This window comes from Pithys albifrons, chromosome 1, assembly GCF_047495875.1.
Source record: "Pithys albifrons albifrons isolate INPA30051 chromosome 1, PitAlb_v1, whole genome shotgun sequence".
Taxonomy (NCBI): domain Eukaryota; kingdom Metazoa; phylum Chordata; class Aves; order Passeriformes; family Thamnophilidae; genus Pithys; species Pithys albifrons.
The window spans coordinates 99,331,067-99,356,677 of NC_092458.1; the positions used below are offsets into that span (position 1 = coordinate 99,331,067).

Genomic DNA, 25,611 nt, shown 5'->3' on the forward strand with positions numbered 1-25,611 from the left:
GCAATTCAGCTACAAGGAAGGATTATAAACATAAACTTGAAAAGTCCAGATTGGATCAGAAGTTTGGAAGATGAAATCAATCTAGAAAGGATTAATATTGGGCTGCCTTCATCAACAAGCTCCACTTTGCTTTGTGAAGATGTTGAGGTTACTGCAGACTATGATATGGAAGGTTTGTTGAGATTAAGCATTCTTCATTTTGAAATGCACCTGATGAGAGAGAAATCTGGAAGTTAGGAAAGAAAGGATTGTTATGGTCTTATTGGAATTTGATGGGATAATTGTCTGTTTTAGGCATTTTGAATATCAACATAAAATACTCTAAATTGACAGTTTACTCTTCAAAGGCACATCCATATTGAGCCTTTTTTTTTAAACACCATTCTACCTTTTTCAAGCAGAAGCTTTTACAAACAGCAGATATCTTAGAATCCCCTGCCTAGCCTTCTGGAGAAAAACTCTTGCCATATATTGCAGACCAAGGAAATAAGTTTTGCAAAAGTCTTCTTTATAAAGCTGATTGCTTTTTAGAATAAACAACTTTACAGTTGCCATGCTTTTACATTTACCTTTAACATGTACCTATAGTATATATTGTGTTTTAGAAGCATTTTCAACTGGCTTGAACGCACATGCATTCTTCATGTGTAATTTTGTGATGTAAGAATAATATTTTGGTTGTTGAGCTAATTCCTCTGAACTTTAAGGCTTTTTTGCATATAATCCCATGCTCAGAATCAGTTTGTAATTCCTCTGCTTTTTTAAAATAATAACCATTGATGCCTTTTTCTTTTTTGGGGGATGCTTGTTATTTAGGAGACATTGATGATTACAGTGCTGAAGTAGAAGAAATCCTTCCTCAGTATCTACAGCCAGCTTCAAGCTCAGGGCTTGGAACCTCCCCCAGCTCTTCCCCACATTCCAGTCCCTGCCAGTCCCCCACACTGTCAGATGGACCCATGCTCCCAGTGAGGCCCAGCCGAGTCCCAGGAAAAACTCCTGGACCTCCTGTTTCCACACATGGTGTGTATTAATCACATTGCCTCGCTACCTCAGGCACTATCATACAAAAGTTCTGTTCCAATGTGTCCATGGAATCTTGGTTTACTCCATGCACACTCTTCCTGTTTCAGTCCATGCTCCTGTCAGCTCTGAGATGGACATTATAATCAGTACATTTGTAAATTGGGTATATAATTATGAAAACTTCTGTTGAAACACAACCTTTTTAATGACAAAGTGAACACAATGATGGTATTTGGAATGGGTTTTAAAAGAGTTTATTTCAACGTAATTTAAAGTAACTTTTACAAAGACTGCTCAAATGCCCTCAGAATTCACTTTCTAGCATTTTTTTTCCAGAGCAATTAGCTTATGGGTAAGGATCAAAATGGAAATCTGGAATGCTTCAATTTGTAAGAATGTTGAGGATTTCATGAAAAGCATAAACTTATGAAAACACATGGGACGAAAATTTTGATTTAGTAAATTTTCTTTTCACCATTGGTTTATTCTATTTTTACTGTCTCTCAAAAACTTCTGGATCATTATTTCCAGGGCTGGGGACTGACTGGGATTCATATTTGCATTGTTTTCTGTCACATCCTTCAGCAGAATTTCAGGCTGGTGCCCAGCAGAAAGACCCTCCTCATATTCTGGAGCCGAAGCGTCCTCCACCCCCTCGTCCTATTGCTCCTCCTGCACGCCCTGCTCCACCCCAGAGGCCACCTCCACCCTCAGGTAGTGTGGGGACCTGTGCCAAGTGCTCAGGAATAATATTTTACCTCAAGTCTGTGAAGTGAACTTTAAAGTTTGGGGCTTAGTGAAACATTCTGTTTAACTAAAATGTTTAATTGGTGCATTTAATAGCAATAACAGCATTGGAAATAACAGCATTTTTCAGTACCATTTAAATATTATTAGTGAATTAAGTTTTTATAAACTTATTTTCACAGTTTTAAAGATATGAACTTTATACAGCAATGTTTACTCAACATTTTAATTTTTTATAGCATCTTCATTTTTAAATAAAGTATAAATCATTTCCTGCATACATTGGTTATATTACTTTAATTTTGACATCAGTATGTATGCACATCCAAGTTTTTAATGTAGACTTCATTTGGATCATCTGAAAATGTGAACAACTGAGCACTATGAGAAACTGGATGTTCAGAAGCATATGGGCAACATAGTTAATAACAACTGACCTTGTAATTTTTAACTTTCTCATTCTTTCTCTTCCCTCCTACTGTACTGATATTTTCCATTATTTCTGCATTCACTTCTAAAATACTGTCAGGCGGTAGGAGTCCTGCACCTGCTAGAAAAGAATTTGGAGGTAATAATTTTAATTGTTTTCAAATATGACTGTGTAGCAAAACTGCTGTGGTGATCTGTTGGGACAATACTTAATATGATGATTTCCAAAGGTATAAAAATTGGTCATTCTCGAAGTCATAGAAATGGATAAAGCTTAAATGTCAATATAATTTCCATCTTACAGTTTGTCCCCCTCTTGGAATTACATCTGACTTCTTAGTGAAATAATATTTGTCCAGAAGCTGGTAATTTATAGTCAGAGATTAAAGCTGTTCTAGTTTTTTATTACTTTGTCCTGGTCAGAATACACTCGGCTAACTTTTCTGTGAAAACTGTAATTTGTCTGTAGTTGTAGAAAGGAGAGCTTTTTTCCTCACAGGCCAGGACAAGGAACATTGTAAAATTACTTGTGATTGTAGCTCATTGCAGTAATTATCTATTAATTGATTGTTCAAATTGAAGCCACTGCTGGTCTGGCTCAGCTTCCCCAGTTAACAGAGAGCTCCAAATCGTGGAGCTGTATTTATCTCTAAGCTGAACATTGATATATGGGTAGTTTATTTTCTGCTTTCAAGTCTGGCTCCTAAGCCCTTTCTTAGAGACATGAGATGTCCTCCATAGTCCCTGTAATTAGTATATACTTCAGAAACACAAACTTAGCAAAGGAGTTTATCATGTTACTTTGAAGGAGAGCTACAGGTCTTTACGAAATAACAAAATCCTGACGTAATTCTCCCCTAATTTTTTGTCCTTCCTTGTCATACACTGAGCTGTCCTGCTTGGACTTAAATCAGCTCATCAATATGTGGAATAGGGGGGAAATCATTAGTGGCTGAAATGTATGGCTAGGCTTCACAAAGGAAGGTTTGGGAAGGGCTCTACCCACGTGGGTGTGTCTTCAAGCCTGCACAGTGGACTTTTTAGGAGAGGCACGGGGTGTGAAACTGACCCCTCTCTTTACTCCTAAGGTTCATCTGTCACAGCCGAGCAAGCTTGGATGGTGACAGTGAAGTCCTCAGGACTAGAACCTACAGAACCCGCTATTCCCAGGAGGTCTCCCATCCAAGTATTAACCAGGGCTGACCCTGCTTAGCTTCCAAGATCCGACAGGATTGGGTGTCAGGGAGGCATTTAACTTCTCTGAAAATACCACTCAGTTGGCAGGAAAGACATTTTTTAGAGAAAATGATTAAAAAGTTTTGAGCAATCTCAGAAAATAAATAAACTATTTTACGTAGTCCATAAATATCAGCCAACATTTTCTGATGTCAGACAAAAATGTGTGTGGCTCTTAGATACTGGGGAGAGAAGGAGGTTTCCATGCCAAAGGTATAATATTTCAAATGAGTTAAAATGCAGAAGTTTTACAAAATAGTTTATACATCACACCCAACATAGCTGAGATTTAATTCATTGTACCTCAGTCCTGTATAGTTTTATGTGAACTGACACATCTTGTTTGCCTGTTTTGTCTCAATTGTGCCATGACTAGTCTTCTTTTTTATCCTCTTTCCCATCATAGCTTTCCATAAAGAATTGTAACTTGCATAAAACTCACTTTTTTTATGCAATCATTTGAGATTGCAGTGTATTTGTTTTTCATACGTTACTCTGACCTAAAGTTCTTTACCTTTTCTATCCTTTTCATTTTCCAGTTATGATGTACATGTATAAGGTATAATACTTCGCTTTTCAGCAGTACCTGAGCTCAGCAGAGCGCTGGAGCAAGAATGAGTGTCTTAGTGGGTTGCTCTGCTTGGGAAAATGTCACCTATTTCTCTTCCGTGGAAGAAAGGCTCCTAAAGCCCTGTGAAAATATCCCTGTGTACTGTATAAGTGGATCAAACTTCATAGATTTCTGTAGCACATGCAAAGGGACATTGATCATGTCTTTAATATCTTGTGCATTTTAAATGTTCCTTTTTTCCGCCTGTGTGTTTTGACCTTTTTTTTGCCAAGTGCTTCACTGCCTTCAACACCCTTAACGTTTTTTCAAATAGTTCAGTATGCTTTGAAGATGAGAGGAGGATTGGAGCATTGAGGTGTTTTAGAATTTGGTCATATTTGACATTCGAGGAAATGAGGCTCTGTACTCATTGCAAGGCTTTACAAAGTGCAGAATTTTCATATGCTAATACAAAAAATTTTCACTGAACTATAAGCTCTCACTTGGCTATAGTTAAAAATTAAAATGTCACACTGTTTACCCAAGACTTTTTAATACATTACAGGTTAAACTCTTACAGAACATTAAAAATTATAGAGGGTGCTGTCAGTTGGAGTTAAAAAATAACATTTGTGGGGTTTTCTTCCTGTAATAACACTTTTCAGATTGTTCCTGATTGTTGCAGTTATCGTTGGTTTAAACCATTAAAATGGGCTTAAAATTAAGAGAACACACAGCATTTTCAGTATATGAAATAATTTGGGTAAAATGTCTTGCATTCTTACTGTGATCATCCTCCAAATAAATAAAATTAACCTAGAGAATACAGTAATACAGTTGTCGTTAAAAGAAATGCAAATATGTTAAGCTGTGAAAACTCTTGCACTCAAACAGCAAGTACTTATTAGTATACACTGCTATTTATAGTCCCTCATTAAACTTAACCCTGCAAGAACCATTCAACATCTTTATTTTTACCCTGTAACTTTTGGTTTCATTTTGCAGAGCAGAGTCCAGGTTGTTGGGATGCATCAGGACATGGCAGTCAGTTTGAAAAAGCTTTTTTTTGTTTACGTATGGGGGAAAGCACCTTTCTTCTTGCTGAAGAAGGAATGTTGAGTGGTAGAGAACACATGAAGCATTAATGCTACAACAATAAATGCACTGTCCAAATGCAGGCAAGGGGCCTGGATTTCGTATGTGTGTGTGTAAACACACATATATATGCATGTTTTACTTTATGAGAAGTATTTATTTTCAATTAAATATCATCTTTGCAAAACATGGCAGTGTTTGTCTGAAGGATGTCAGGGCATCAGTTGCAGGCTGTTTCTGTGTAAATTCAACCCCTTTCCTTAAAATACTATTTAAAATAACTATGTGATACCTTTCCTTACAAAGTACTAAATCAGACTGAAGTAGAGATTTCAAGCTCTAGACAGATGACTTTATCAGTTTAAAATGAGACCCACAAATCTGTTTCAGGTTCAAATGTACATTTTTTCACTGTCCATAGGATTAAAATATTCCTATACTGCCTGTGATCACAGCACCGTAATTTTGCTTTATCACTGTTGAACAATATTATTAGTAAGTGAAATTTCTGATATTTGCTCTTCATGCCCTTTGTCTTCCATGTATTGAATATTTTTAAATAGGCAAAATCTTGTAGAATCCTGGTGCTCAGCAACCTTCCTCTATGTGGTGCACTGGATTTAGTCATCATCTTGCATAGAACAAGATATGCTGAACAAAACCATGCTGAAAATGCCTATTCAAAGTATGAGCTGAGCTGAGCTGTGGGAAGGGAAAGTGCAGGAGATCTGTGGAATGAACTCCCTGCTCTTGGAGAGAGACATTTCCTTGTGTCCATGGCTGTTTGAGATGAACATTCAGCTTTGTCTCTGTGGCTGCCAAGGGTTCAGAGGAGTATCCTGTGCTCTGCTGTGCTGCTCTCCACCTCTCTTTATATTCCCTCCAGTGGCATGTGGGCTTGCCATCACCTGGGGATTCATACCTGCTGTTCTCCCCAAGGCTTTCTCTGGGCTGTGTGGGAAGAGGGCAGAACTAGGACCTCCAAGCAGTGTAATGTTCTCAAGGCAATGCTTCTCCCATGCCCCTTTGCTGCTGCTTCTCTTACAGAAGTTCACACTCAGGAACTTTTGGGGGAAAAATCTAATGGGAATTGGGCAGGGCTTGGAGCTCACCCAAGACAGATAACAAATGCTGGGATGTCACGTCTTTGAACCAGATGTTCAGCCAAACCATAGATCTGACATCTCTGGAGACAATCACATTCCAGCTTCATCTGCAGCCTTCACTGTGCCACTCCGAGTGACATCTCCACCCAAATCAGAATTCACAGATAATAGAGCACTCTGAGCAGATCTCACACATTGGCACATGAAGCAGGAAGCTGTGTCAGCACTATGGCAGAAGTTGATTTTCAGGTAGGCTTCCTGAGCACTGGCTTCTTTTCTTCCTCTGGACTTGTGCCACTCCAGAGTTGCCAGATATCCAAATTCCAGCTCTGAAGGCTCAGCCACAGGAACAAGAGTGGCAGGAGCTCCCTTGCTTTGCCAGCTCTCGCTCCACCACAACCCCTGCAGTGACATTTGGTTTCTCGGTGGTGGGGAAAGGAATCCCTCCAGTTTACCCCTCTCCAGCCCCAAAATAGCAGTGGTTGAAAGTGTTCCAACAACACAACTCTCACATGCAGATGGAGCAATTAAAAAAAAACACAATCTAAATATCAGGGAAAGGCATTTTAAAGTTTGGGAACAATGGGAGGACATTCAGTTTGCTGTTACGGCCTGACTGGCAGGTCTCAGGATGAAGGGAGCAAGAATAACCCACCACAGCACACAATTATTGCCATTTATCATCAAAACCACTATTTGTATTCACTTCTTCCACCCTGTGTCAAAGAGTTTAAGCCAGTACTCGAGACTGGTCTCCTGAATTCATGACTTCCCACCCAACTTCTTGCTGAAGGATGTCCATGGTAAGAGTCTTGACATTTCAATAACAAACTGATCTATTCTGGAGCTGTCAAGAAGCAAAGTGAAGTTCAGCAAATCAAATGGCAGTTTCAAGGAGGAAAGACCCAAGTCACACAAAGATAAAAAGACAACTTTCTACTGGAGCTCTAATTTCTTTGTGAATCAAAAACATTCTTCACACTGGAGTTTTCCTCCAAGGTAAAGAGGGCTTGCAACTAATTAAAAAAAGCCCTCCAAGTTTCCAAAGTATTTCAAGCAATAAAACCAAAGTTACAGCCTGAAAATAAATCATAACAGTAATATGCACACACTTGAGAGAAAAAAAACCCAACAGATATAAACCTACACTGGAAAAATCTTACACTTGGAGCAGCCAAAATGCCAGTTGATACATGTCACATTTGGGCGCTCCAGGCACATTGCACAAATAAAACAATTCAGCATGATTACACATGGTTGAAAATCTGCTTTCTCTCAATCTGAACTGTAACACCAGGTGGTACAGCTCTCCTGAGCACACAGTGCTGCTCGGAGATAATGATGCAGTTCTGTAGGATACATTATATAAAGTGGGAAACACTTTTTCCATCCAGTTGCTTACTCAGAGGGAGCGTGACAGAAACCGAGGACTTAGTATTCTAAATGACAGGGAGCAGCCTTAATGTTGTTGAGTGTTACTGATGTAGCTGTTTATTCCCCAGTACTTGAGTGCAGGCACTACTGCTCTGCTTTAGAAGAGGTTCAACACTGACCTGTAAGATCATATTCAGTATACAAGAATTTGTGGAGAGTGAATATTTTGAAGGAATAATGAAATTCAACTGTAACGTAGAATTAAAACACTGGATGTTACTAAAAATGATTGCACTTGTTCACACCAGTCTGGTTTTCCATGCTACTACAAACAATTATCTTCTACAAGTGACTGTAATCCAGCGAGGCCAATGTTAAATTGTGTGTAGCTCTCTTGGGTCACTATTCTTTCTGGTTTTGCTTTTATCAATCTAGTGCTTTTTTTATGGAATCTACAGCTTCTCTTTTTTCTCTGAAAAGGTCTTGGAGCTCCTCCCAGTCCTGGGGTAGCTAAGAGAGAAGTAGAAGGTAACATAACAATTTTTGTATTCTAGAAACAGATTTCTAATTTAATCCCTGAGTAATACTATTGCCCTTGTGATATTAAAGGTAGTTTCATGAAAGTACTTATCACATGGGATCTTTCTTAATTTATTTAACATTGTTTTCAGACAGCCAAGTTACTTCCTGGTTTTCAATGATGATGGGAATTGTTATAGAAGGCATATATGAAAAATGAAGTGAAAACTTAAAGTGCCCTAATCAAGAATGCTTTTCAGGCTGACTCTCAGAGGAAGATGGTGCTGACTGGTAACCAGAGTAACTGCTATACCTGTAACTAAATCTGGAATCTAGGGAGTCTGATTTTTCATAAAGAACTACATATGTTCATACATTTTGGGGAGAGAAACTTCCTTTTAAAAAATTTAGTCTATAATTTAATATTTTGTCTCTTTCTGAAGAGCACGGTGATAGCTAACTGTGTGTGACATATAAGACGCATTTCTTTTGCACATTCCAATTGGAGTGCTTGGTGAGTCCTGCTGTAGCCATGGCGGCACAGTCAGTGGTTTGGGTTTCTTCACATTCACTTAGGAATGTGTTCTTTGCAACAAATATAGGTATGGCAATACAAGTCCTACTTCAGTTACAGTCAGGATGTCCTCCTGTATTCTACAACAAACTTTGGCCACCTTGCTGGCTTATTTTTCTAAATTGGCCAAATCACCCTATGCACAGAATAGTCAAGGTTGGAAGGGACAATTTGGTGGTTATCCAGTCCATTGTCCTGATCCAAGGAGGGTACACTGGCACCAGGTTGCTCAGGATGGGAGTTGGGTCACTGAGAGCTGTGCCCAGAAACCCATTCCAATGGTTCTGAGGTTATCTGACAACCAGAGGCTGATTTGATGAACTGTATTATGCACAGAGTGTTCCTTCCACTCAATGTCACTGACATGGTGGTTTTGCCTTCCTGGGAAATAAGCCACAGAAACACAAGCCAGTATCCCAAACCTCTGTGCCTATTAGAAATTGTGCACTTGTCTGAGCTAAAAGTAATTTTTTTATCTCTCGCACTTCACAACTTGAACATTGCATTTTAATGACAAGGTTGTCATTAGCATCAGCATGGCCACAGTGAGGCTGGTGCCCTGAGAAATTTATCCCATAAACACAGAGTGTAGGGCCAGGAACTATGTTATATCAGCTCTTTTTATTTTAAAGACTGCTGTTAGAACATCTGCAGAATATACCACAAAACAACTTCTAGCACAACTGAGAACATGGAGCACCTGTACAAATAGGCATCTTTAGCTTACAACAAACAGGAAGTAATTTGACTTAATTTGTAATTAAAAGGGTCAAATTATTCCATGTGTACCATGAGATAGGATTCTGTTAGAGAGACAGCTGATGAATAGTCTGTGATATGTAACAACTTTTTAAAAAAACACAATGTCTCTTTGCTCTCATTAGTGGTAATGTAACATTGCCATCTAATACCCATTTGTGGCTTATCTAACACAGATAATTTTTTTCCATGCTTCAAAGCACAAAAAAGTCCTGGAACACAAAGAAAAGAAATCTTAGGTAATAGTTACATGCTTTGTACTAATCATAATACATAGAGAAGTTGGTTTTGAAATTTGTTTTAAGTCAGCAATCTCTGATATCTGTTGCAGTTCGTAGTCAGCCTCCACCTTCAGCAGGCACAACCAGACCGGTAGGTATCCTGTCTTACTATAATTTGCCTCTTAAGTTTCTACTTTTTATTAGGTCAACATTTATGTAAGTCATAACTAAAGTAAGAAATGTCGTTTTTTTGAGCTCCCCAGCTTCCGGCGCGAGAATCACGATGTAACCTCCATAGGAGTATGATCAGCGTTCTGATTTATTGTTTACATTACACACGCACAAATCGCATATTCTCTCAGTCTGCAAATAGTACAGGAATATCATTGGTCTATGGCTAGGGCGTGCTACCAGCTGGATTGGTGCTTTTCTCAAAACTATGCCTTTCTGTATCAATGTGTTTATCTGCTTCTCCTGGCAGCTGCCGCATTCTTTCTATTGTTTACTGCTCTTCTTGAAGCAGGCTCAAGGATACAGAGGGCCCGTTTCCCAGTCCATGGCCTGGGCTGTGCACAAAAACTTCTAAGTTCAAATTTCTTCCAACACATAACAGATGTGAAATATTTCCAAAACTGACTGGTCAGTTTACACCTTCTATAAGTTAATTCCCTCAGCAGTTTTCATCTGTTGACTAAAAATAGTCCTATATATATCTAAATATATACTGGATGTGACTTGATTGTTTTGCATTCTATGCAATTATATAATAGGCTCTCAAATTATACACATTTTACCCTCCTTTCAAATAGCTGCAGAGTTACTCTTTGTATTATATGTCCTTGCTGATTTGGTATGATAAAGTGTATTATCTTCTATACTGAAATGTAAATCCTGACAGCAGTTAATTCCTTGCAGCCATTAATGGATTACTCAGGCAGTTGATGCATTATGATTATTTGATGTTATGGGATTTTGTACATTGTTTTAAATATTAATTTTGATAAAGATCTTCATGTAAAAGGAAACATTCAATTATTTGAACAAAAATTAGTTCTGCATTTCATTCCCTTATTTGTAGAAGTGAACCGAAGGAAGGGAATAACGATTTATGGGTGGTCAAATGCTTCACTTCAAGCAAGAAATCAAGAGATGGAAAACACATTTTTTTTAAAAGCAGCAAGTAGGAGCCTTTATGTTAGGCTTATTATTAAAAAATTTACAAAGAAATGAGATTGTTTGCTGATAATTCTCTAAACTTGCAGCATATTCCAGTATTGCAACTACTGCAAACTACTGTTGAAACTCTCCATTGAAATAATATTTTGTTGATTCATTTTTCTTAGAGATCGATTCATGAATTTGGCTTTTTTATTATTTTCCCAGAAATGTAAAATAGCCTCTTCTAAAATTTGGATAAAGAAAACTTAATATACACAGGAAAGAATGTATTCATTTATCCTTGTTTGCTTTTTTTAAAAAAATTTTCCCTCTTGTAATCTGGAGCCAGAACAAGATTTGCCATTTCTAAAGCAAAAGAATTCAATAAGAAAATATGATGTACAGAAGAGACTTCACCAGTGTCTTGGAACTGGCATAAGTACAAGAATTTTTGTTCCTATTATCAAGACAGAAAAAAATCCACAAGCGAAACAAACAACCAAAAAACTCCTAAACCCCAACAAAAAACCCAAAGAAATGTAACAGAAGGTCTGAAAAAACATCTTCTAAGGTGCTTGCTTCTTTTCTTCCCTTGAACTCTGGCATTTTTATTCCAGTGTCTTGTATCCAGCTTTCAATATGCTTCTAGTATTGTTGTGCATATAAATATTTATATAAAGTTGAAAACTGTTGTAAAATTTGCTTTAAATTGAAACCTCGTCATGTTTTGAAAATATATTCTTTGCTTTTACGTGTGCATAAAACATTATTTCAGAGTCCTGTGAAAAATCATTTAGCAGTAGATTATTACATCTCCAAAGTAGAGCTAAAATACTTTCTTTTACCCATTAACATGTCAGACTGTTCCTCCTCGAGCTGGAGTTATCAGTGCCACACAAAGCCATGTCCGTCCCTCAGGGGGAAGACCCGAAACTCAGACCAAACCAGCTGAACTACCACGGGGTAAGTTTGTTTTATAAGTTAAATATAAACATCACTATTCAGTCAAGAGATACAGTCTCTGGTTTGAATGCTATGTTTTCCAATAGATGTTTCCACTGTTCACTAGATATTAAGATTGTTGAATGTAGTAACACTTGACAGTTTCTGTTAATCATCCACAAGTACTGTAAACCCTCACGAGATAACAATCTCAATATCACATGGGATCTTGATTTATAGATTGCCTGTTATGAGGAGAAGCTGTGAACAGATTACAATATTTTGATCTGAGCATGCTGATGTGTCTCATCATGTTGGTCTCTGGACATTCTCTGCATTGGTAGTTCTATAATCATAAGATCTGGAATAGAATTTATGTTTGACTCCCCAGGCCACTTCCTAAACTCAGTTACAAAACCCCTTTATTAATGTCAAAATATACATTTTATAATAGTGACTCGAAAATACTGTTTCAATACTACTGAAGTGCGTTTAGAAATGACATGGCTTCTAGTTCTCTGTTTTGTATAGAATCACAGAATGGTTTACGTTGGAAGGAACCTTAAAAATCATCAAGTTCTGTCCCTCTGCTGTAGGCAGGGACACCTTCCACTAGAAGAGATTGCTCCAAGCCCTGTCCAACCTGGCCTTGAACACTTCCAGGGATAGGGCAGCCACAGTTTCTCTGGGCAACCTGTGCCAGGGCCTCCCCACCCTCACAGGGAAGAATTTCCTCTCATTACCCAATCTGGACTTGCTCTTTCAGTTTAAACTAAATAATTTTTAATGGAGGTCTGCTGAGCTTTTGATGATTTCCAATCTTGTTGCCATGAACACCTGCTGTTCTTACAGCACCTTCCTCTGCAGGTCTCTTTGGTGTTTCCACAGCCACGTATCCTCATCATGCCATCCTTAGGACTTCTGTTACAATTCTTGATGATGAAAATCACTCCAAATATTCTTTCAGGCTCACCGTTGCTCCCTGAACCACTAAAGCCTCAGGCTGCTGGCCCTGCTCCACCCAGCACTCCTGTGCTAAGGATGCAGGAGCCCCTGATACCTGTGGCATCACATCCATCTCAGGCAAGTGTCCTACAGAGCCTGGAACCACCACAGCCACCTCCTCGTAGCCGATCCTCTCACAGTTTGCCTTCTGAACCTGCTCCATCCCAGCAGCAAGTAAGTAAAAACACCTTAGAAATACTTCTTATTTTTGTAGTTGTTATGTAAATTAGCAGAGCTTGTACTGAATCCTGCAGACTTGTGAGGAGCTCCTAAAGCAAGCATACAAACCAAAATAAAGGTCAAAAGAGTGGATTCAAAGGTGGTCAGATTCTAGTAGGGTAATAATTGCTTACATATTGTCTGTGAATAACTAACATCTTAAATACTAAAAAATTAACTTAGGATTTGTCATGACAATCTTACAACTTATGGACAGCTTGTTCTTACAATTATGTTGTGATTAGGCAACTGTATGGAAAAACACTCCATCTAAGAAATTTAGTTTTATAATGACACCTGCATGACAAGTAGCAAGTAAGATTAGTAATGTTTTTAATAGTCATTGCATGTTGTGGTGCTTTATGTTGATGATCATTCATTGGAGAAAGACAATGCTAATAAACACTTAACAGAAATAGATCCCTCCCCATTCCCCAGTGTCAGTTAAAATACAGAAACATATCAAAATAATGTGACAATTTCATAGAGTAACATTAACGTTCTGTTCTGTAGGACCATTTAAAATGCTATTATAAAAAACCACAACTTTTTCTAGTGAAAGCCATAGTTTCTTCCACTGCTTAAAAATGCAGAATCAGGTTTTCAGTACTGCTCAGATTTTTCCTTATGCCTACAACTTAAGCCATCATTTGCTACAGCAATGCCTATTTTGTACCACAGTGAAGCAGCTAAATTCAGTCCTCAGTGAGTTGATTTTGCATTCAAATTGAAAAAACTTTAAATGCTTTCCCTTTCTTCCTGCTGAACCTCTCTATCTCTCTGCCTGTTAACTGTTTTTCATTTTGGAAACTTAGGCCAAAAAGTACGGAGTTTTCTGAGGAAAGTTTCTTAAATAAATACAAAGTCTTTTGAGAGGTAGTGGATTCTAAGCAAATTATGCAAATCTTGATTGTAACATTGAAGAACCTAAATCTCTCCTTATAAAAACAATTGCTTGTATACAGTCTGAATATTCAGAACTCTATAGATAACCAAGCAATATATTAAAAGAGAGAGTTAGTTATTGTAAATAGCTGTTATTTATTGTAAAGTAAGGAGATTTTAGTTTTCAATAGAATGAGAAGTCTTACGTTTTTTCAGCTTGAAAAACTATTACTGTAGGTGAGTGGTTGTACCAACACAGTTCCCAGAATGAGAGCTATGAGGCTTTTCATGTTAATAGATGGCTAGAATTAGACCATCAGTGCTCAAATTCTTATAATCCATCTCCAAAAAGTGGCTCAATCAGCTGCAGAGTGAGGATCTGTATGGAAATAACATTAGAATGGGCTTGAATTGGGTTTTTGATTCTTAATGGTCAACCTTGCAGTAGAACACAACCAAAATTCAGAATTTTATCCAGTGTATAATAAATACTTGTGATTTGTATTCATAGCTCAAAAAATGGCTTTGTGAAAATTTGTGGAAGTATTTTTAACATTTTGTAACATTTTCTTCCTAACTTTCTCCTTTGATGTCTGTTTCTCTTTCACAAGCAGGAGCAACCATCAGGGTAACAGGTATCTGACTATTTACCAATCTCGTATGTGGTCTCCATCTACTCAAGCAGAAAAGATGTATGAATCTTGTTTTCATACATCTGCAGTCCCATCCACATTTAAAAACACCGGTCTGCATTCATAGATTGACTGTCATACCATAGTTTGCTTTTCCTTTTCATAATGCATTTAAAAATGAGACTGCATTTATCAGTGCCAGAGCAAATATTTTACTTCATCATCTTTTATGAAACCTATGTTGCTTAGTCACTGCCGAGTCTCCTGGTCTCAGTCTATTTGGGGAAACAAAGATCAATGTTGGCATTAAATATTCTCTTAAACGCAATTCTTTTTCAAAATAAACTCCATGTTTCACATTCAAAGAACTTACTACTACCCAAAGTAAAATAAATAGTTTGTTACAATTTTAAAAGCATTTCATTCCAGAATTATTCAGAGTAAATTTTATTTACAATAAGGAGCAACTGGGATTTGTAGTTTTCTTGGGATCTTGTACTTTTAATGACCACAGGACTTAACCAGCTGGTGCCAAGCTACATTTGATTTCTATCCTTTCAGCAGTTTAGTTTTTCACATTTTCCCCTCAGTTATTCAGTGCCTTTGTTTTAATGTTATTCTACAAAACACAGTTTATATACACCAAATTCAAGATCCAACTGAATTTTTTTTTAAATAAATTGTTATGTTTCATACACTGGGGAAAACTTGCCATATTCTTATTATTCCCTAGCATCTCTAAAGCCTGTAGACTAATTTTGTGGAGCTGCCTAAGTAGCGTATGTGTGGAGACACACTTCAAACTATGCATAAGAAATGCAGTGAACCTAAGATGGATAGAGAAGGAGATTAGGCTGTAGTAATACTGTATTTCATCTGATAGTTTTAGCTCACATACTAGTTCAACAAAACAGCAGTTAACAGAATTTTCAAGCTAAATACCTAAACTGTTTGAGTATATTAAGGCGATATGTTAAAATGACAAACTTTGCTGTGAAGTTTGAATTCTCAGGAGCTGTTTTAACTTCAGCTTAATTCATTAAATAAAGGGAAGCTCCAAACCCTATTCTGTCAGTGTGCTGACTGAAAAAGTAGGTGCTCCCTTTTTGGACAGCTCTTGCAAGGTAAAAAAGTTGCATTGTTGTTTGAAGAAATGTATAAAAACAGGAATATTTTTGGTTTTAAAAGCTTGGAAGCTCTGTGGAGAAAACCTCATCTCCTCCATTTGGTATTATTCTAAACAAGGATAACTTGCCGTTTTAAAATATGAAACCAGTGATTGTCCCTTCCCAGGTCAGAAAGCACTGGAATGCCTAAGGATGCCTGTGTCTGCATAGAAATGTCTGATATGCACATACTAATGACACTAATGTTTCCTTCCATTGTGATCTTTAAATACTGCTTGTAACATCAGTGTGACAAACTGCATCCTGGAGCTCTTTCTTTCATAGTTGTGCTGTGTTATCACAGTAGCATTTCCCAGAGATTTTCTTATCCAATGTTCACTTGGTGCCTTTCACTGGGATTCTGACCTGTAGGAAGTAGATTGCAGATGCATTGACCAGCAAATGGGGGAGTCATGATGTTTAACAACTCAGTAGGCTTTTTTTTCAGAGAAGGGGTTCAGGGTTGTTGTTTCCATTGTAGTTACAACCAAATTGTGTTGAAGTTTTAGCTGGAAGAGTGAGAAAGCAGGGGGAGGGTCAGAGGGTCAGGAATAATGAGGAACCAGTCATGGAGATTATTGAGCACATTGTTTGCTTTGCAGCTGAAACCCAGCTGGCTATACAGCACCAACCCTCACCTCAGCATTGACCCTTTTGAAGACCTGTCATTCCAGCTACTCATGTCCCAGATGCAGACATGTGTCCAAACATTACCTGCTCCGATCTTAAACCAGAAGGAGTTGACACCTTTGCCTTCAGCAACACAAAGAAACTCTGATAATTTGAATAGTGTAAACTGCATGCCAGCAATGCCTCCTATTCCAGCCTTCCAGTCATCCCAGGAACATAAGCGCATCTCTCCAAATCCATTTATTACTGTGCTGAACTGCACAAATCCATTCATTGAGAGGATTCCTAGTGCTGGGAACCCATTTAGGGTGGAAACACGAGGGTCCAGAGTGACCTCACAGGTATGGAAAGGACCTGCAGTTTCCCATTCTTTCCCGTCCCTGCCCTCCCCTAGCTGTAACACAGCCAAGCCTGTGGATGCAGCTGAAAACATGTTTTGCTCGCGAAGTAAATCTCTCAAGGCAGAAAATGTGCAACCCAAGGGGTGGGTGATGTTTGATGAGGACGAGAACTTCAGTGTGAAGCTAAAGCCATCTACAAGTGTCCCAGATTTTCAGCAACTCGGCTCCAGGAAGTCAGCTGGTTCTCCAAGTTTGCTGGGCACTGAACAAAAGACTTTCCTTGGTTCAGATTTTAATGTTAGTGATGACTGGAATAAAAGCTCTACTGATTGCTTCTGTACAATGCCAGCAAGGAGACCCCCTGCAACCCCTGTACCATCCAGAGCAAACAGCAACAGGTCTCCTGCAAATCCCTTCCCCTCATCAGTTCCACAGGTGTCACCAGCTCATGATTTTACAGAAAGATAGTTGTTCAAAGATACAATGGGTTGTATTTGTTGCTACATGTATCCAGTAGAGTAATTGGGTGTTTGAGATTATTCTATGTGCAATAATTCATTGTTAAATGCACTGAAACTTAACTCTACTCATAAATAGCCAATATTGTTTGTGTATAAATTTTGAATGTGTATATATGGTAGAGCACAAAAAATTGTCTGACATTTATTAAAATTCCAATGTAATAACATTTGAATAGGCAGATAAAGAGAAGAAGGATGAGCTACTGATCTCATTAAAATCTACCAATCCTGGACATAGATTTTGCTTAGGGAGCTGTCTTATTTCTCTTCCCCCTCATGGAATTTCACGAAGAGGCTTCCTGCTGGTAGTCTTTCCCCTCCCTTTTGACTGTTTTGTTAACTGTATTGCTAAGTATTTACCAAAGAGCTGCAAAAGTTTTTTGAGATTTGAATGTTGACAAGTATTGTTTAGAAGTTGTTTTAATTTATAACAGAGGTTTATATTTGAATTTGAGGCACAACAAAAGTAGTTTACTTTCAAAATACAAACAAAACTTTGCATATTAATATATTCAATTAATTTTCTGTGTTGGTACATTTTAGCTATTAAATACTATTGTGACATACACTCACTAGCACTAATTCAGAATAATTGTTCCATACCATATCATCTCTTTATTCATTACTATTTTAACTATTTGTTTTTTCCAGAAATTAGAAACAGCTGATAGAAGTTTTCCCTCAACCTCTGGAAACAGATTACCCTTGGGTTTTGAGACACAAAGTAGTCTTTCTTTACCAGTTGCAGACAATATAATCTGCCAGCCAGGAAGTAAAACACCACACTAAATAAGTTGTATTAGAGTAGCAAAATACTGAAGGGTACTGTGCTTTTTAAATTCTCTCTTGCGATCAAGACATGATCTATAAAATAATCCACTGCCCCTTTGAGTAGTCCCTGGTTAACCACGAGCTGCAGCTGTGTAGAGGAGTGATAGTTTTATATGGCGCTTTTTCTCATTCAGGTCCCCCAGCTTGTGCATTTGGAACAGCAGTAGTCCTGCTTGTGGCTTGTGCTTGGGTGTGTGAGTTACTTTGTTTTATGCTGTTGGTATAAACATCTGTATGATTGGTGTTTTGGTATATTCCTATATTACCCGGGGGGCAGCTTTTTGCTATTGGGAGTCACATGATGAATATGTTGTCGAGTATCTAACTGCAGTGATTAAAAACTACTGTCTGAACTGTACCTCGCGTAAGCACTTCTGAACTTCACAGGGTTGTGGGACTGACAGCAGAGCCTGCAGAAATCACCGGGAATGCTCCGGAATTCCAGTGTGTATAAAATTACATATTACTAAGCTGTAGTAACGCCGTGACGTGTGTTAATATATGGGAGCGATGACTTAACAGCATAAGCTCTGACAACACAAAGGATTGAAATGTAACCCGTTGCCCACGTGTCCCTGGGCGCTGTTCCCGGTGCTCCCTCACACCTGTCCGCTGCTGTATTCTCCTTCCCGGGGACACCCGGATACCCATGAAATGAACGTTCCTGCACCTTGATCCGGTGCTCGTTCTCTCTCCGTGCCCCGCGGGGTGCGCGAGTCCTTTAAGGAGCCCTGGTGGCGGCACGGGAGGGCCGGAAGCGGAAGCGGACCCGGCAGGGGCACCAGTGAGGCAGCTGCGGAGGATCCCGAGGGTCCGCCTAGATCCCGACGGTTCCGGTGACAGCGGGGGCGGCCACAACAGCGGCCCTGTCGTGCCCCTCAGCGCGTTGCGGGGTGCAGCCGTTTCCCCGCGCTCGCTCGCCTTTGCAGATAGCCAGGGACGCGGCTCCGTTGCTGAGGGGTTCCGCTGGTCCCGGCTATGGTGCGGCTGCATGTGAAGCGCGGCGGCGAGAGCCAGTTCCTGCTGGAGGCGCCGGGCAGCGTCCGCCTGGCCGAGCTGGCGCCGCTCGCCGCTCGCATCCACAACGGGCGGCTGAAGGTGCAGCGCCTGTGCTCAGGTACCGCCCCGGAACGGCTCCCGGGCACCGGCTGGGCAGCGGGAACGCGCCTTCCCCGCTTTTATCAGAGCGGTGTTCGCTCACCGAAACCGTGTAAATTCACGGGTTTGGGATTTTAACGCGGGCACTGCACAGGCCTGAAAACACCCGCTGCCAGAGCCTGTAGTGGCTGCTTAAACCAGAGGCTGGAAAGGACTTTAACATCCAGTTCCCTCCCCCTGCCATGGGGAGGGACACTTCCCGCTAGACTAGGTTGTCCCACGCCCCACCCAGCGTGTCCCTGGGCATTTCTAGGGATGGGGCAGCCACAGCTTCTCTAGGTAACGTATGCCCGGGCCTCATCACACTCGAAAGGAAGAATTTCTTCCTCATATCTAAATCTACTCCCCTCCACTTAAAGCCATTGCTCTTTGTCTTGTCACTCTGTGCCCTTATCCAAAGTCCCCATTTTGGCATTGGGAAGGGGTCCTTTGTGACCAGCAGTATCCCCTTACACATGAATGAGTGAGATTGTTCCCTACCATGTGCCTGGTGCAAGGCATCCATTGCCATGTCACTGATGTGCCTGAACTGGTGCAGAGTTCAGTTCTGAGACAGCTTTAACAAACATTTCCTGCCCTACTGTGGGGCTGCCAGCACAGAGATTCCCTTCAGGTGAGCCTGACCTGGGGAGTACAGCCTACCCTCACCTGCTGTGCTCGAGCCACTGGATTTCAGGGGTGTCTGAGGCCATACTGAGGCTGCTCTGAAATTTAAAATATCATCTAAAGCTGACTGGGGAAATGCCAAAAAGAAAAGGGTTGTGGCCAGCAAGTACCATTGAGGCTTGAATTCCTGCAAGTGTATTTGTTACACTGTGCAATATGTATGTGAAATCTATGAACTTAAACATAATTACAGTGTCTGTATCTATCTGTGTGAATTTATATCCCTTATTATTTATTCCCTGTACTTAGCTGTTTGAAGGCTAGGGTTAAAGTTTGCCTGCACACACATCATGTGAAAGGCTTTTGCAAACGGTCTGTAATAACGAAGATTTTTAATCTTGTTCTCTGAACACACTATAGAGATGGAGGAGCTAGCAGAGCATGGTATTTCCTTGCCTTACAATATGCAAGGACTAACAGATGAGCAAATTGGAGAGCTGAAGTTAAAAGATGAGTGGACAGAGAAGTGTGTCCCAAGCGGTGGGAGCATCTTCAGGAAGGATGAAATGGGTCGGAGAAATGGGCACGGTAAGTGAAATGTAAAGGTTTGTTTCTTTCCCTGCAGACACAGACAATCTGTAACAGGGAACAAACAACAAACCCCTAATTCATGGACCTGAATAGTCAAACTATCAGTTACATACACAGGCATTCTGTCTTGGGTTATGGCCTGAGGTAATGCTGATTTAAAAGTGTAAAGAGCAGCATATCTTCTTCAGCACACAAACAATCACCAGGAGCAAGTTGGACTGTCCATTGTAATTTATTCTCCCTGTCTGTATACTTGAGAACTGTTTTTCTCCAGATATTTACATTACAGATACATTAACAAGTTGTTTTTCTAATATTTCTCCTTTTTTCTTATTGACTGGGACTCAGACTTAAAGAGTATGTTTGTTACTGAGAGGACAGCTTTGTGATGTTGACAAAGTTACTGTACAGTGAATGTGTGAGCCTAACCAAATACCATGAAGCACTTAACTAGGAAATAAGCTGGGAATGAGTATGCTTTAATTGGATTTTTGTATTTGAGGACAGGCTTTTTCTAGCAATTAAAATAGGTAAGTATTATGTGATATCAAGTGAACAGTGTATTTGCAAACCTACCTTTGCTGTTAGAAAAAAATTCAGAACACTGTGAGCTATTGTGCCCACTAGAAATACATCTGCCAGTACAGTCCCCAATAGTCCAGCAGGAAAAGAGCCTTGTTTTATGTTACGGAGGGTATAGGATTATAGTTGTTGCTTTCTACTCAGTACCTTTGTCCCAAATGAAATTCTAAGTCACAAAATTACAAAATCACAGAATGATTTGGGTTAGAAGGGACCTTAAAGCTCATCCAGTTCCATCCTCTGCCATGGGACCTTCCACTAGACCAGGTTGCTCCAAGCCCCATCCAACCTGCCCTTGAACACTTCCAGGATGGGGTAAATACCAGTCACATGTCTCTGGGGGAAAGTAAGTTGGCTGTCCCTGTTTTGTCTTGCACGTTAGTAAGAAATATGGGAATGAACAATCCAACTTGTAAATAGGCTGCAGCATAGGACTGTCTTTCCTGCTTTGTGATTTGCTCACAGTGGATTCTGGACAGGTTATGTGCTTGTGTTTTTTACAGTAAGTGTAGACCAAATATGTGTCTCTTATTTTTAGCTCCAAATGAAAAAATGCAGCAGGTTATAAAGAAGACAATAGAGGAAGCCAAGGCATTAATCTCTAAGGTAAATTTCCTCAAGCAGTGTGTGATGCTTTCTTAATAAGTGCTGTGGAGTTGGGCAGCTTAAATAAAACCAGACTTCGAGTGCAAGGGCTGCCAGTTCTTGAGAAATACCATGTAGTGATATGAATAGTCTAATAAAAACGTACATCTCTGTTAATGATTTCCTTCATAGCTTTTGGCAAGCAGGTTCAACAAGTTAAGGAATCAGATTCTAAACTCCAAGTGAAACGCTGGCAGTCACGCCCACATGGAATGATTAATGTTACCCACACAATTTGGTATTGATGTGTTCTTGGGGCAAATGCTTGTCATGCTTTCTGGTGAAAAATTAACTGGGTTCTGCGTTTTTCATGGAGTCAAGACAGCCTTTTGAGTTTTATGTATACTTAATTGAAAAATGGGTTCTAATCTCTTAGATTATCACAGAATGGTTTGGGTTGGAAGGGATCTTAAAGATCGTGAAGTTCCAACTACTCTGCAACAGGCAGGCACACCTTCCACTAGACCAGGTTGCTCCAAACTCCATCCAGCCTGGCCCGGGACAATTCAGGGATGGGGCAGGGATTAGGCCTTGGTTTGACAAGCACTTGGACTCATGCTTAATCCCAGTGAGTGTGTTCAAAGACAAGTGTGAGGGTAGGCCCTTGCAGGACGGTGCTCTCAAGTATTCAACTTCACTTTGTCAAATCTGTAGATGTTCTGTGTTGTGTGTCAGCATTTGTATGACTTTGAAACACAACTTAAGTAATATAAGACTTCTTTGTTGAATGAAATTAAAGACAGTTTGAGAAGTGGTTTGTGAATTTCATCACTTTATAATGATAAAAAATGATGAAATGTGCCTGTGTATTTTAAGTTGCATTGGCTAGTTAACCAGATTAAAAGTGTCCACAAGGAGGCAACATTCTCTTACCTTATTATTTAAAATACTGAAACCATTGAATCCATTGGGAAAAACTTTTTTTCTTCTCTTCTAAATGTGTTAATTTCTTCTTTTTCCTTTGTGCTAGCGTTTGGAATGATCTCAAGTGTTTGATCATACAGGTCCTTGCAGGAGCTGTGAATACGCCGAGCTTTATGCTTCTGCTCACATGTGCACCATTTTTTTCCCTTAGGCCCCTTCTTCATCTCTTACTTGAATTCTGCTGCTTTGAATCACGTTCATGAATCATAAGCACTTGGAACCAAAGCCTCCCCGTCCAGTGTCTGTGGTCATACGTGTCCAGGCTTGAGTCGTGTCCCACAGGCAGTTGATGCTAAGTGCGTCCTTAAGAATGTAGTAGAAATCTCCTATTTTTGTTTCCTCTCCCACCCCATGTAAGCAGGCTAAACAGAGGGCTAAAGGGAAGTGATGTACTCCAAAGTCAGTATTCCAATGAGGAAATTTGCACTCCTGGTATCTTTTTACAGCCTACAGCCTGTTAGCTCTGCTCAGATATCCCACCTCTGAAACTCTGAACTGGATCTGAAGCAAAGTATTCATGCAGGTTTGCTTAAATTGCTAGTGATCCCTGTCTGTATTTCAGAAACAAGTTCAGGCCAACATGTGTGTTAATATGGAGATGGTGAAAGATGCATTGGAGCAGCTCCGAGGGGCTGTGATGATTGTGTATCCGATGGGATTGCCGCCACACGATCCAATTAGGATGGAGTTTGAAGATAAAGACTTGTCAGGAACTCATGTATGCAGTAATGTATTCCTGTTCTATGTAGTCCCTGGGTTAAACATGTGCTATGCTGTTCTCCCTCTTATCAGTGAAAGTTGTTTTTACTTGCATGACAAAATTTGTTTAATATTTTTGTCTCTGTTTACATAAAAACACACCAATAGCTTAACTAGAAATAAAATTAATGGAGTTTATTTCAAATGTTGCATACAACATTCAGGTAAGTCTGGGTCTCATTTTAAATAGCTTGTCACCTCCAGTATGGAGAGTTTATTGCCCAAAGTGTTCACATGAGATCAAGACTGAATGGAATATGAATGAATGCCATAGATGAGTATGAGGTGAAAGATGTAGCAGAAGTAGATTTGGAAAAAAAAGCAATAAACAAATAGAGCAAGAAACAACACCCACAACACTTCACCTTGTTTGTATATCACAGGCTGGACTTGAAGTTATAAAAGAATCAGAAGCACAGTTATGGTGGGCAGGAAAGGAGTTGCAAGAAACAAAGTTGCTGTCTGACTACGTAGGGAAAAATGAGAAAACAACCATCATTGTCAAGATCCAGAAAGTGAGTGTTGCTGGGAGATGTCTCTACAAGTTCTTCACCTTTGACTGTTCTTTGTGGAAGAGAATTGTCCATAGGCATATAAAATGCTTTGTATTAGTTTTGGCTTGAGTGTCTTAAAAATGCATATCTATTTTAAGGTTTGAATTTATTATATTCAGAATTTTTCTTTAGTAATTCCTTTGCCTGTCATTTACATACTTTTTACTACTATTACTTGCTCCATACCACTTTCATGAAGTACAACAAAGAGGTATTTAAAAATAGATGAAATACAAATTGAAAGGTTTTATGGCAAATCTTGTCACCTGGAAGTGTCTGCAGTGCATCCCTTGGAGATATGTCAGGTGATTTATGTGTCTGTCATCTAGAAGACCAGAATTTATTTCTCTTTCCTCTCAGGGTGATTGAAAAACAGTGTGGCAGCTTAATGGCCACTGCAGTGTAGACTCCCAGGGAAGTTGCCTGTTTATTTGGTTGATGGACTTCTTCAGATGATGTGGCGTAGCACAAGGGTTTCTCTCTGCCTAAACTGCCTCAGACCTTTTTTGTTCTAGAAATCATCAGCCATCTCCATGCAAGCTGCTCTGTTTGCTGTTGCTGACTGTAGCTTTCACCAGCTGTTTTCTGCTCTGTGCATTGTTTCTTCCATTTATTTCTTTTCCTTTATTTGTAGTGTTTTGCAATTCCCTTCCTTCCCTGCTTTACTAAGTACTATGCCATGCTCAGTTTGTATTAGCAGGATGGGTGTATCCTGAGATATCTAGAATGACCTTAAAACACGTTTATTAATTCTTCTAGAGTGGAAGTTTAATTAAAATAGACTCAGTCCTGTTTGCATCTTCCACTGATGTCCATAAAATTGACAGCATGATTCAGATCTTGAGATATAAAAATAATCCTCGCTTCCCTGTGAGGGTGGTGAGGCCCTGGCACAGATTGTCCAGAGAAGCTCTGGCTGCCCTGTCCTGGAAGTGTCCAAGGTGAGGTTGGACAGGACTTGGAGCAACCTGGTCCTAGTGGAAAATTCCCCTGCACATGGCAGAGAGTTGGAATTAAATGATCTTCAAGGCCCCTTCCAACTGAGACCATTCTGTGATTCTATGAATGCAAGGAGCAGTTTCTCAACATTTGTTTTCCTGTCCTGAGGAACCTTACTAAATTTGAGAAATCCTGTTGTCTGAAGGAAGGTTTTTGCTATTTTTGTGTAGCAGCTTCTACTTTTTATCACAAATGCCACTAGCAGTTACATTTACCGTTTCCCTTCCAGAAAGGACAAGGAGCTCCAGGGCGTGAGCCTGTGATTAGTCAGGAAGAGCAAAAAGAGATGATGCTGTATTACTACAGAAAGCAGGAGCTGCTGAAGGTAAGTGTCTCTTTGGTGCCCTGAAGCTGTGCTGCTCTGCCAAAGAGCGTGGGCTGTGTCCTTCACTGCCTTTCTCTCCGTTCTGTTCACAGAAACTGGAGGAGGATGATGACAACTCATTTCTAAATGCTGAGTGGGCAGACAACCATGCTTTGAAAAGGCAATTTCATGGTGTAAAAGACATCAAATGGGGTCCAAGATGAATTTCTGCAAACCCCTTCTTGTTTGGTCAATACTCTTGTTTGCAGTGAGGATTGTGTGCAGTAGGTTCTTCAGACAGAAGATGAAATTATCAGTTCTGTGGCCTTGGGTGTTCAATAAATGTTGACATTTCTCTGTAACTCCAGCAGCATTTGTCTTTACAAAGAATTGAACCAATTTTCTTGAAGTTTCGTATTTTATTAGAAACTTGTAATTTGAAAATGGAAATATTAATCCACTTCATAGATAATAATCTAGTAAATACGCACTGGCACTTTTGGTGTTGTTTGGAGTGGTCTTT

The 25,611-nt window shown here is 39.6% G+C and overlaps 2 protein-coding genes across 13 annotated transcripts in view; both read left to right on the plus strand.

Annotated features, from left to right (window-relative positions):
* SYNJ1 (synaptojanin 1) overlaps nucleotides 1-18,324 on the plus strand; it is a 59,020-nt gene extending 40,696 nt beyond the window's left edge. For 5 of the 12 annotated variants that reach the window (XM_071562379.1, XM_071562371.1, XM_071562405.1 and 2 more), the window contains 10 exons: nucleotides 10-172; nucleotides 817-1,023; nucleotides 1,612-1,740; nucleotides 2,303-2,341; nucleotides 8,044-8,091; nucleotides 9,616-9,654; nucleotides 9,747-9,787; nucleotides 11,655-11,757; nucleotides 12,704-12,915; nucleotides 16,246-18,324. In XM_071562379.1, coding sequence (XP_071418480.1) covers nucleotides 10-172; nucleotides 817-1,023; nucleotides 1,612-1,740; nucleotides 2,303-2,341; nucleotides 8,044-8,091; nucleotides 9,616-9,654; nucleotides 9,747-9,787; nucleotides 11,655-11,757; nucleotides 12,704-12,915; nucleotides 16,246-17,082 — 1,818 coding nt within the window. In that variant the 3' untranslated portion in view covers nucleotides 17,083-18,324. Of the gene's footprint in view, nucleotides 1-9; nucleotides 173-816; nucleotides 1,024-1,611; nucleotides 1,741-2,302; nucleotides 2,342-8,043; nucleotides 8,092-9,615; nucleotides 9,655-9,746; nucleotides 9,788-11,654; nucleotides 11,758-12,703; nucleotides 12,916-14,456; nucleotides 14,481-16,245 lie in introns of all 12 variants that reach the window. The other 7 variants (XM_071562450.1, XM_071562466.1, XM_071562457.1 and 4 more) reach the window with 6 other exon arrangements.
* Nucleotides 18,325-18,718: 394 nt separating this feature from the next.
* On the plus strand, nucleotides 18,719-25,584 carry CFAP298 (cilia and flagella associated protein 298). Its single transcript, XM_071562520.1, has 7 exons — nucleotides 18,719-19,083; nucleotides 20,151-20,318; nucleotides 21,442-21,509; nucleotides 23,035-23,190; nucleotides 23,615-23,746; nucleotides 25,014-25,109; nucleotides 25,202-25,584. Exons 1-7 carry the CDS (start codon nucleotides 18,945-18,947, stop codon nucleotides 25,310-25,312), a joined length of 870 nt encoding a protein of 289 aa, XP_071418621.1. The 5' UTR covers nucleotides 18,719-18,944; the 3' UTR covers nucleotides 25,313-25,584.
* Nucleotides 25,585-25,611: the final 27 nt, after the last annotated feature.

Excerpts from the sequence above, each read along its gene's own strand:
- CFAP298 (XM_071562520.1), top strand. The coding sequence starts at position 18,945 with ATGGTGCGGCTGCATGTGAAGCGCGGCGGCGAGAGCCAGTTCCTGCTG. Across the intron at positions 21,510-23,034 it reads CCAAGGCATTAATCTCTAAG|AAACAAGTTCAGGCCAACAT; the intron begins GTAAATTTCCTC and ends TCTGTATTTCAG. Across the intron at positions 23,191-23,614 it reads AAGACTTGTCAGGAACTCAT|GCTGGACTTGAAGTTATAAA; the intron begins GTATGCAGTAAT and ends TGTATATCACAG.